The sequence below is a fragment of the Periplaneta americana genome, chromosome 10 (genome assembly GCF_040183065.1).
Source record: "Periplaneta americana isolate PAMFEO1 chromosome 10, P.americana_PAMFEO1_priV1, whole genome shotgun sequence".
NCBI lineage: Eukaryota > Metazoa > Arthropoda > Insecta > Blattodea > Blattidae > Periplaneta > Periplaneta americana.
In genome coordinates this window covers 130,745,822-130,758,476 of record NC_091126.1, presented here as the reverse complement: position 1 = coordinate 130,758,476, position 12,655 = coordinate 130,745,822, and the positions used below count along the sequence as shown (strand labels likewise).

General features: G+C 37.9%; 1 protein-coding gene across 1 annotated transcript in view; it reads left to right on the top strand.

The window, feature by feature from the left end:
* Window positions 1-11,368, top strand: part of LOC138707341 (uncharacterized) — a 33,040-nt gene extending 21,672 nt beyond the window's left edge. The window contains exon 2 of the mRNA XM_069836628.1: window positions 9,056-11,368. Within this exon, the coding sequence (XP_069692729.1) occupies window positions 9,056-10,572 (1,517 nt within the window). The 3' untranslated portion in view covers window positions 10,573-11,368. The remainder of the gene's footprint in view (window positions 1-9,055) is intronic.
* The last annotated feature ends 1,287 nt before the right edge of the window (window positions 11,369-12,655 follow it).

Here is a 12,655-nt window from a genome sequence, read left to right as displayed (position 1 = left end):
AGATTTTCATAAAATTTTGTATACAGGTTACAAATGGCATTTTGCATTTGCGTGTAAACTCTGATTACGATTGGATAAAATAAACCACCCTTTTACAGGGGTTGAGTTTTAAAGAATTATAACAATTTTACAAAACTGATTTTCGCAGGGATTGGAACGAAATCACAAAGGCATTATATACTTTCTATTTGATCTTAATGTGTGAAAGATGTTAAAAATACACAACAGTCGTACATATTGAGTCAAATATCATTTAATTTTTTTAATAAAATAGCCTACATATTAATACAATTTTAACAAAACCGCTAACTCTGGTTAAATTAACCTACATTTGAAATATTTACAGATATTCGAGAGAGTTGTAACTCTATTAACTTTCAATCATCATCATCATCATCATCATCATCATAATCACCATCATCGTGATCCTGGAGCAGTCTCAGTAGGTGTACATCAGAAGATACACTTTTTCTAATCTTTTGGCGTTAGATACGAAGACTGCTTACCATCGGGACAGAGGAAATTCCATCAAATCGATCGTCGTACCGGCTCTACAGAATTTGTGTGCGTGATAAGCTTATTCCCTGAAATTCTTGTAATCTTTATTTCGGACTTCTTGGGGTTCCTCGAACATCATCCCAACAGAAGTACGGCTTCCTTTATCAACTGCGCACCATGGGTAAATATTTTATGCACATTTTGCGGCATGTAATACCACTTATATATCTGGATGTATAATTTTACAGTACCCAAACAGTATTTTTTCAAACTCTCCAATATTAATACTGTACCCACTGGCAATTTTTTTTAAGCAGTGGTCGGCAAAGATTACGTCATATAAAATGCAGCCCGCAATACACAGCGAAGGGGAATGTAGGAGAGAAGGATATCCAGATTGCTTAACGTTGAATGAACAAGTGTTGGGTAAGGGGAGGGAAATCATGCCTTACCCCTCCGCCCTGCTTGTATATCAAGGGGCTAATTCACGAGTTACGATGTGACGACCACTGGTTTTAAAGATGGTTCCAAATCACCGAATCAAGCCTTCATCTACGCCAATAGTTTCTGATGACAAACCTGGATCTTGAAAGAACCTGCGCGCGCTAATCCCGTCATTAGTCGTACCGAATTCTGGTTTGGGAATGTCGACAAGAAGTCCCATTTCTTTACGTAAGCGATCTTGTTTTCTTTTCTTTCATTCATTTTCGTGACCCTTTCTGAGTAAAAACTTAACACTTGCTTTACCATTTCTGCTGCATCAGGCCTATATGTTGATCTCAAATCCATTTCTGCGACAAGAGCAATCTCATCAACCGAGTGTGTTTCCAGCAAAGGCTTCAGTTTCCTCTTCTGACTTTTCTCAGCACATTCATGAAACGGCTTTTGTGGACGATTTTTGTTTTTCCGTTGCTAGACACAGTCTATTTAAAAAAAGTCATTTTAACACTTAACCAATCCTTGAATTTCCTTAAGAAAATTTTTTAATACGTAGAGGCAATTAGTCCATTGGTCTTTAAGTTTCATTCAGAATTCAGCACTTTTTTCTGCACTAATTTACGATCATGTCCCTCAGAATCTCCTAAATAATGTTAATTAATACATACTCACACACAGGCTAATCTTCTTAAAATATTATTTTCTTTTCACGAAATGTCAACTAGTTCTCTTCTTGGAATTCCGTACACCATTACTAAAATATAAATAAAAGGAGAAGGTGGTTGAAGTTGGTTATAAAACCTTTATAATTACATACCTAAATGACTAATATAAATGCTGAACCTGCTCTGACAATGGCCTTTTGTGGCCTTTGCTTTTGCGGGCCTGCTACAGCAAATACAATTTTAAAAATTTTCATGGAACACTTCTCTGTGTATTAATGAGTACTGTATTATAACTAAATAACACAATCTTAAAGTTCGAAAATGCACTAACAATGTAGGGAAATACCTGTAGTTTTATTCATCGAAACTCGAAGAGGATAGGAAATATATTATAGCTTCACACGTCGATGTTCCGAAGGTAGCTTGCCGGGCGATGCTAACGAGAAGAGTATGTCTGTGCTGAACACTTGACTTCTACCTGCTTCTGCGCAGACCACAATAATTTTTTATGGAAAACTGAATACGAATCGTAGATACACGACTATTTAGGATTACAGAACTGCAGTATTTATATTGTTTTGAAGCTCAAACTTTTATACCTTTTGTCCAGTCAGATTTGAGTTTGGAACCACTGTGCGACGTGTGGAATTTAAAGAAATAAAAACCATTAAGAATAATTGTCAAGTGTAGATGTCAGTTTACGGAAGATGTTCAAAATGTGCCTCATTCACTGGGAACAATGCACAAGTCTGTGTTGGAAATTGTTGAATGATTTTAGCAACACAATTTGGTTTATCTGTTGCAGCTCAACTCCCTTTCTTCCTTTTAACTATTCCAGGTCTCGTGTTCCGTCCTGGTACAACCTGCATTTAAAATAGCTTCAGAAGAAAAAAAAAACTTAATGTTTGGGACTAGAGATCTTGGAGGCCATTCAATATTTTCTCATCTACCTATCAGTATTTAAATTCCTTCTCTTTCTGAAAGATTCGCCATGATTAATTATGTCAAAGAACCATTGTTATTCAGTTCTTTTTATTAGCTTCTGTCTACGATTAAATTTAATTAATGCACTCTTATTCGTCATAGTGATAAATTAATTTTCTGAAGTACAAGGAGGCCCAAAAGATGGGAAATTTTGAAAAGTTTAACGGTAACTCTGCATAATAGATAGCAACGAATAACAAATTAAATATTGTTTACAACATCTTCTCATTTTGTTAATGTTATCATGGAAAATTGGAGTGGTAATCAACAGAAGCCCACAGCGCTTATAGTTCGATGTCATGCGTCATGCAGTTGCTCTACAGATGAAACGATCGAGTATTCAAAGAATACTGTCACTGGATTTGAAGTTTCATCCATACAGTGCAGCAAATCAAACCCAACGATTATCTAATGCGTCGAAAATATTGTGAACAAATTATGGTAAAGGTGAACGAGGACGACAATTTCATAATCCGCATAATTCTCGTCAGTTACAACAGCGGTCTCTACACAGCAACTAAGTTACGGTGTGGTGCGTTGTGTCACAATCTTGTGTCCTGGGACCTTACTTTTTTGAGGATTATGATGTGCGCGTGATCACTGTCAATTCTGTTCCGTACGTTTCCATGATGGAAACCTTTGTTGCGCACGAACTGTAGAATTTTCCACAACTCACCTGGTTTCAGGAAGACTGTGCAACATCACACACAGCACGAATATCGATGGCAGCTGTACGACAGTGGTACGAGCGATTTCCAAATCCGTGACATTTGATGGCGACCAAGATCCCAAGATAAAATAGCTTGCGATTTCTTCTTATGGAGTCAACTTAAGAGCAAGGTGTACCGTAGTCGACCTGCAACGACAGAAGAACTGAAATCGAAGGTCTGAGAAGAAATAGCCGTAATTACTGTTGAAATGTTGCGTCGAGTAATGCAAAATGTTCGTAAGAGACGTAGGAATGTCTGCGCAGAGTTGGTGGTCACCTATTGGATGTCATCTTCAAGACATAATTATCGGGATAAAATCCATCAATGGCATACACTATACTATTAATAAGCATGAATAAATGTATTTAAGGTATTTATTATCTTCCTTAAATCGCTATTTCAAAATTTCCTGATCTTTTGGGCCACCTTGTATTTCTTTATGTGTGTATATACAGAGTGTTTCAAAAATACGGGGCATAATTTCAGGTATGTATTTCCCACATGAATTCAATCAAAATAGTTCATTACAACATGTGTCCGCAAATGCTTCATTTCCGAGTTATGGCCTTCACAACATTGAAATTCACAGGAACGTTTTTCTTTCCGCAGGTCGTTGTCATTACAGAAGATGTTCAAAATGTCCACCTCCTGCTTGAATACAGACCTCACATCGATGTCTCATTGACCTGCGAACACGATCCCAAACTCCAGGAGTATTGCGTATGTCCTCAGAACATGCCACAATTCGATTCCGAAGGGATTCCAATTCAGGCACCGGAGACGAATAAACAATGATTTTAAATGGCCCCACAAGTAGAAATCGAGGTTCAGATCAGGTGAGCGTGGAGGCCAAGCAATTGGGCCACCTCTATCTATCCATCGATCAGGAAACCTTCGATTCAAGTACCGGCGAGCCGTACTACTGAAGTGTGCAGGAGCGCCATCATGCAAGAAGTGAATGCGTTGACGATTGATCAGTGGAGTGTCTTCTAAAACATGAGGTATGGTGTTTTCCAGGAAGTTTGTGTATGCCTGCCGCGTAAGTCTGTTTACAAGTACATGGGGTCCAACTAATCGATCACCAATGATACCGGCCCACATGTTGAGGGAGAACCGCACCTGGTGATGAGATGGAACAGTTGCACGTGGGTTTTCATACGCCCATACATGCTGATTGTGGAAATGTGTTATGCCATCTCGCTCGTGTGAACTGTGCTTCATCTGTAAATAATAGCTACTAAGGCAGGAAAGTTCGGATTTACACCACACTGCTGCAAGAACCACTGACAGAACCTAACTCGTGCAGGGTGATCTGCTGGTGACAGGGCCTGTACACGTTGCAAATGATAAGGATACAATTGATACTCTTTCAACAGTCTCCAGACAGTCGTATGAGGAACATTGACTTGCAACGCTACCCTTCGTGTGCTGATAGAAGGAGTCATGTTCACAGCCTCCAGAATCTCCTCCTGTACTTCTGGAGTTGTAGATCTTGGTCGTCTCCTTCCCAAACCAGGAGAGTTAAATTTTCCATACTCGCACAGACGGTAATGGAGACGTACAAATGTCTTCCGATCTGGACATTGTCGCTGTGGGTACCTCTCCTGGTACAAACGACGAGCCAGCGCAGCATTGCCGTCCGCCTTACCGTACATGAAGTGTATCTCTGCCAACTCTTGATTTGAATACATGTCGCACAGTCTAACGCCTACACAACACTGAATGTAACCTTCGCCTCGAAATGAACTGTCAGAGTGCCCTCTTAATGTTTTTGACGGCAACGACCTGCTGAAAGAAAAACTTTCCGGTGAATTTCAATGTTGTGAAGGCCATAACTCGGAAATAAAGCATTTCCGGACACATGTTGTAATGAACTATTTTGATTGTCTACATGTGGGAAATACATACCTGAAATTATGCCCCGTATTTTTTAAACACCCTGTATATAAATATAAATATAAATATATATATATATATATTTATACTTATATATGTAATATATAGTGATCATGATCTTTACGAAATTTCTACAAAACAATAGTTCATATATCATAAAAGATATGATTTTGTAAGTTTTGAGACCTGAAGAATTCGTCAATGGAAAAATGAAGTACACTGTCGCTTCAGTTCAGAGACTCTTTGGCACATATTTATAAATGTAAAACATGTTTTTATGTTTTCTAAAAACATGTTAGCCACCGGCGTGGCTCAGTCAGTTAAGGCGCTTGCCTGCCAATCTGAAGTTGCGCTCGGGCGCGGCTTCGATGCACGCTTGGGCTGATTACATGGTTGAGTTTTTTCCGAGGTTTACCCCAACCATAAGGTGAATGCCAGGTAATCTATGGCGAATCCTCGGCCTCATCTCGCCAAATACCATCTCTCTATCACCAATCTCATCGACGCTAAATAACCTCGGATTTGATGCAGCGTCGTTAAATAACCAACTAAAAAACATGTTTAAAATACTCATTTTAATGCCCTATAACAATGGTGGGCATTCCTGCGGCATCGCCGCAGTGACGTCAGACCTCAGCGAAGCATCAACCTTACCCCCTACTTTCCTCTTCCCCCACTCCATGAAAATACTGCGCGTGTACGTGGCGGATTATACTGGACTGCTGTACCTCGGAGCTTCATTAGTGATACAATGTCTTTCGCAGAATCATATAAATCGAGAGGATATCACACTTACAAGAAAGGCGGTTCTTTCATTTCTCGTGTTTAGGATTGGATACAAATATTCAGGACGCGAATTTAAATATGAGCCGTTCAGAGCAAAAGTGGTGTAAGTCAAAATTGGGTAATGAGGTTTAAAGTAAAAATTCAGTAAAATACAGCACAAAGTAGCAATTAATATGTCCTCCTTGCTATCCACTGACTACTATTAGTTTAAATAAATTGAATATTAATTGCTTCTTTGCACTGTATTTTACAGAATGTTTGCTTTAACCCTCATTACCCATTTTTGACTTACACGACTTCTTCTCTGAACGGCTCATATGTACATTCTTAAAATAGATCACCTGTTATACGAGTTCAAAGAACACAGATTCAGTGATTTTCAAAGGATGGAGAAAGATTTCAATATTTTTGCCACTCCTTTTCATGTTTAAATTGAAAATGTTATCCCAGAATTGCAATTAGAGGTACTGGATTTGCAGAATCATGGCTTCTCGAAAGCAGAATTTGAATGTCTACTGGGGGCTAAATTTTTTTAAAAGATGTCCAGTACTACGTATCCACTGCTTAGACAGTTTGCTCCAGAAATAACGAGTACCGTCATTTCCCGTAACTGGTCCTGGAACATAACTATTGTCCACGATACAACTATTCAAATTTTGTACTCCATAACGTAGTACCTCGTTTATCTATATTCTTGCTGTACTGTAGTTTGAATTCAAGTCACTGCAGCTATCTACGAACGGTCTATGTTACTTCTACAATGAACTTTGAATGGTTGTATCGTGGACCATAGTTGTGTGCCAGGACCATAGTTATGGGAAATGACTGTATGTATTCATCAACCTACCAATGCGAACAGCTGTTTTCTAAAATGAAATTTATAAAGTCCAGCCACAAATCCCGCTTAAGCAATGCTCATCTCCTTGCGCAACTGAAAAAAGCATGCACAGATAAATCCCAATTTCGAAGAAATTGCTTTGAAAATGAGTAAATGTCACGTGAATGGACTATTCTAATTACATATGGTAGGTAGGAGTGTAGTGGCGCAACTGTCTGTAAATCCGTCACTGCACTGTAGAGTACAACCCCTCCCATAGTATTTAGTTGTCATTTAAATCCTGTCTTGTGGGTTGCGTTCATTTTGCCCACCACTGCCCTATAACTTCTGCATATAGTTTTTCTTTGTAACGGTAACATAAAAATTAGAAACTGGCGAGCAATGTCCTATAATTTTTATTCGCATAATAAATCTTTATATATTAAGGACTTAATTCAGTGGTCTACATGAAGACATTTTCTTCCCCTGTTCATACACGCACACTTCTTAAATCAGCGGCTCGTTATTTTTAAAACTCGTGTATATAGTGACGAAGGGAAGAATATATTCAAGCTATAGGGTCTAGAGAGACTAAATTATCGTATTGAATGTAGAATAATAAAATACTTGTTATAGTAATAATTACACTGCAGTAGTATTAGTAACACCAATTTCTTTACAATGCTCTCAGATGTCTAGGATACTCAAGTCTTCATGAGTTCGGGTTAAAAGGTACCGCTTCTTCAGTAGACTGATGACCACTAACACGTCAGCTAGACATCAGAAAAAAATGAGGGACACCACGTTGTCTTTGAATGGATTAAAACAATATAATTAAATCAAATTAAATACTATTATTGAAAATAAATACTTTAAGAATGAAATCAACAAAATGAAATGAAATGGTACCTCTTACAAAATAGGTTCACCTGAAGTGGTGGTGATGGTAGTGGTAGTAATATGTGGCTAGGGGTGAGTTAGGGACGATCCTTCAGCACGTCTGCTCGACAGTGGACTATCGTGCACTCTTAATTACGGGATGAATGAAAATGAGGTGTACCAGCCCACCGATTGCATGATACCCCTCACCCGCCAACTCAGTGGGCCCTCTACACCCCCCGCCTTAAGTCCATACCGCCAAGATGACCAAGCAGCACAGGATCCATTCCGACCGTACTTCTAAGGTGTGGAAGCACATTCGAAGTACTCTTAAGGAATAAATTCTGGCAGAGATATAGCGAAAAGCTCAAAACCCAGAGACTGTTTCGGAGAGGACGCTCCTCGTGCAAGCGGACGAATACATGCGTCATGGCCTGAATATGCCTGTAGAATGAGATGATGAAGATGAATGATATGATATGAAATCTAAATTCTTTTTCTACACGGAATAGGAAGGGAAATGGACCGTGGCTATGAAATTTCCAACCCGACATTTGCCTAAGTAACCTTATAAAACCACGGAAAAGCAAGTCAGGTTGGTCGGTCCGGAGATTTGAACCGCGGACCTCCCGAATGCAAGTCCCATGCTTAATGCGTGAGCCACCTCGCTTGATTTCACCTGAAAGTATACTATTTTAAGTCTGTTACGCAATACTTTTCTTAAGAATCTATTTATTTTAACAATTGTTTGTTCTAAAGCATTGTCATGAAATAGAACACAATCTTCACTGAAAAATGGTTTCACAATAAGCATTGATTTATTGTTTGTGTGCAACTTTTACAATTCACCATCTTCTTCTTAATTCAGAAGTTTTCCACGGTTATGCTCTCGCCAAAAAAGTGAGATTCAGCAATGTTTAATAGTAGCAGTTTGCTTCATAGTATGAACTGTTTGAAGAAAATTGTATGCCTTCAGTTGCCAATACCGCGAATTTCAATGTTACCTGTAGTAGTGGACACTCATATTCATAATAAAATAGCAGTTGATATTTCAAGTTTTGTTTTTTTCTGTCACTAATTTTTAAATACCGGACAAGAACATATCCCAGAAACCGCTTTCGTGACAACGGAACACATCAGCGGAAAAGGGGCGGTCCCGTATTTTACTCGACGTGTGGTAACCCTAGATATAGCCATATCACTTTTGGTTTTATTGTTTCAATTTAATAGATATCTTATAAACTTGGTTAAAATCGGAAGAGATTCTTCCGTATTGTAAGCACTACAGCGGGGTTGATAATTAATGGAGAAAAAGAAAAAAGTTATAATAACTTTCTGGAATGTGTCCGTTTAATTTTAAGGCTTTGTTTGATCTGTTCCAGACCAAATGGAAAGTAGGAGACGACGTATCGACGTGGAAGAACAACGTCAGAGGATTTTGACTTCGATTCAAGATATGGGGGAAGATTGGCTTAAGAGACTGCGTTTGGCTGGACAAGTGGGAGCTTGGGAATGGCGCCGAGAGATTTCCAGAGTGAAGGATGATTGCCGCAACTTCCTCTCCTTCTTGATTGAAAAAAAAGATGTGATGGATGATGAATTTAACGTTGCGTGCATTAAAATTATGACAGACATAATCGAACGTTACAACAGAAACAGTGGCCGGCCCTGGCTATGTACTTTGCTTTGCGACAGGATTGCACTCAGAAACGTGTGCCGCAGCATGTTGAGAGCTGTCCTTTACCCAGATTTGAACCTCTGCGACATGACAGAGATAAACTCGGAATTAGTTTGTGAACTTGTCGTTGAATCATTCCAGTTAGTCAAAGGAGTGAAAACTTTAATTGTCCCTCCGAAACGCCATTTAAAATATGGTGAATTGTTACTGTACCAAATCTCTCTTTTTGATCAATTACAAACTTTCGAGTTTGAATTTGGTTGCAGCAATGAAATTGTAATACAACTGGGAAAAAGGTGCAAGAATCTGAGTGTACTTCTCATGCGGAACAGTAAAAATGTTGACAACCTGTGTGTACATGCTCTATTGAAACTTAAAAACCTTACGCTTCTAGATATCGTTGGGACATCGATCACTAAGAATTTATATGGAAAGATTCTGTCCAAATTACCTCAGATCAGAAATATCACTTGTAAGGGTGCCGTGGACGATGTCCTGAAGTGTGTGTCTTTGGACGTTATACCTAATATTGACACCGTGTCAGGTCAAGTTGTAGACATAGAATATGTAAGGAGGATGTGTCCGAATATCTCTGAACTGTCGCTGCTAGGTCTTAACAAAAGCATATCAACCATACCTAGTCTTCCAAAATTGTACAGTTTGTTGGTATATGACTGCAATTACTCAGAAATGAACCTGAATTATTTGCTTAATAGCTTCGGAAACGTGCTTACAGAACTGTCGCTGGAGCGTGTTAGTGATTTGGATGTGGGTTACATCATTGATAACTGTCGCACCCTCCGCAGTTTTTCCCTCGTATTTTGCCATCTTGTATCTTCCAAGACTGAATTCGATGCAGATCAGGAGCACTTCAGTAGCGTCCGCATTTTGAAATTGCATGAAATCGTTGGTTTCAAATTTGGTCCCCTTCTCAAATTTTATAGGAATGTCGACGAATGTCGTCTTAGAAATATTAAAGAAATAGACGACATTACGTTTAACGATGCAGTTCGTGAAGGGGGACTGACCAAGGCAACGCGCATCATTGTAGATACTTGTGGAGATATGAGTGTCGCTGCGTTATGGATACTTTTCCAAAATTGTCCTGATTTAAATGAACTGGGGAAACTAAGTACTTGGTCACAACTAAAGCCGGCAGAACTTCGAGGGTTCATGAAACTTCTGAAAGAAGAAAATATTCCTCTGCGTTTGAAAATGTGATTTGACACAAATATTTTGAAAGGAGTAGAAATTTGTTAGTATTCAGAAGTGGTAAGCTCCTTCAAAGTTATTTTGCTACATTTCGTGTATTAAAGATATTTTAAACTGTTGAGGAGTATGATCTCGCTCATCTTTCTTTGAATGAGAAATGTATATTTTGAGAGTCGAAAGTTTTGACACAACATAGCAGTTTTAAAAGTGATAAAACATGAGAAATAATCTAAATCTAAAGAGAATGGAAGTTGTAAAATAACTGATCAGTTCTTGTGTAATGCTTGTTCTTAATTCTTTACTGAGAAATTTATAGATTTCTTCCAAATGCAAGTTAAACGTGAAAATATTTGAAAATGTAATTAGGTTAACGTCATTTTTACACATCAATATTTTGAAATGAGTAGAAATTTGTTAGTGTTCAGAAGTGGTAAGCTCCTTCAAAGTTACTTTTCTACACTCCATGTATTAACGACATTTTAAACTTTTGAGGAATGTGATCGCACTAATCTTCCAGTGAGAAATTCATATTTTGAGAGTCGAAAGTTTGGACATACAACATAGTTTTAAAAGTGATGAAACGTGAGAATAATCTACCTCTAAAGAGAATAGAAGTTGTAAAATAACTGACCAAATTTTTGTATAATGATTGTTCTTAATTTGTTACTGAGAAATTTATATATTTCTTCCAAATCCAAGTTAAATATGACAATATGTTATATCTGAACGTATTTTAGTGATTATGGTATACACTAACCCATCATACAGTGAGACAAGTACGTAATTGTAATGTTTGTTACTTGAATAAAACTTTTATTGAAATTGAAGAACGGAATTATTCTTATCATTAATTATATTATTATGTACTTTAATATCGTAGGCACCCTCTGATTGAGGTTCTGGCTGATATGTACAGTAAATCTATTATCATGCAGTACATCTCACTTTGATGGTATGTGACGGAGGAAGAACAATTGTTTGTATGCATCTGTAGTCTGATTAGTGTAATAATGTACCTAATTGGCGATGTGTGCAGTCGAGAGGGAAAGGAACTGACCATCCTACCCCATTATCTCTTGGCCTAGTTTCCTCATAAATGGTGCCTTGTGGGTATCACTTTAAACTGTCCAGATTTTGTTACTAGGATTCAAATAGGGGATTCGGAGTCCGTAAGTCGGATAAGACGAATTCATCAGCCATTATGAAGACAAGTGGATGTACGTCCGATTTCTAACCATTGTTAGTTTTACTTTTGTTGTCAGTGTTCGTTACATCTGACATTCGTCTACTCAGTTTTAGGATTTTAAATAGACTTTGGTTCATTAACTGAGTTCACACACCTTCAAATCGTTTCAAGAAATGTTATGCAGATGACCATCTTTCATGTACAGTAGTGGCAGAAAAAAACCGGACCGACCCTTGTAGCTGATTTCAGAGTCTTGTTCACTCCAGAGTACGATAGACTGGTAACTAAGACTTTCGTGGTTCGAATCCTGCCTGGGAAGGAAACTTTTTTTCAGTTCCTTATTCAAATTTATTCCCAATACTTTTCGATTGCAGCGATATTTTACTACTTAATTAACTTATTATTCCCATAACATGAATTTTACCAGCAATCGAAAAGTATTTGGAATAAATTTGAATAAGGAACAAAAAAGTTTTCATCCCAGGCAAGATTCGAACCACGAAAGTCTTAGCTACCAGTCTATCGTGCTCTGGAGTGAACAAGGCTCTGAAATCAGCTAGAAGGATCGGTCCGGTGTTTTTTTTTGCCACTACTGTACTTAAATCGGTTTGCACGTATTAAGTTTCCTGGTTCAGTAAATGTTTTAGTAAAATAGCATATTGAATGTATGTCTATATTTATGTTACCCGGTATAGTTCGGTTGTCTGGAGTGTCAACGAAGATGACTTACATTTTCTTCTTCATTTTTTACTTTGTTTAAATTATTACATCTATTAACATCAGCATTGTAGCTCAGAGATTTTTAAAAAGTCGAAAGTTATACAGAAATATGCAGTAATAGCAAGTGGATTAGTTTAACAAGCATAAACAATTCATCATTTGAGTAAAAGGTGAGTATGCAGAAAT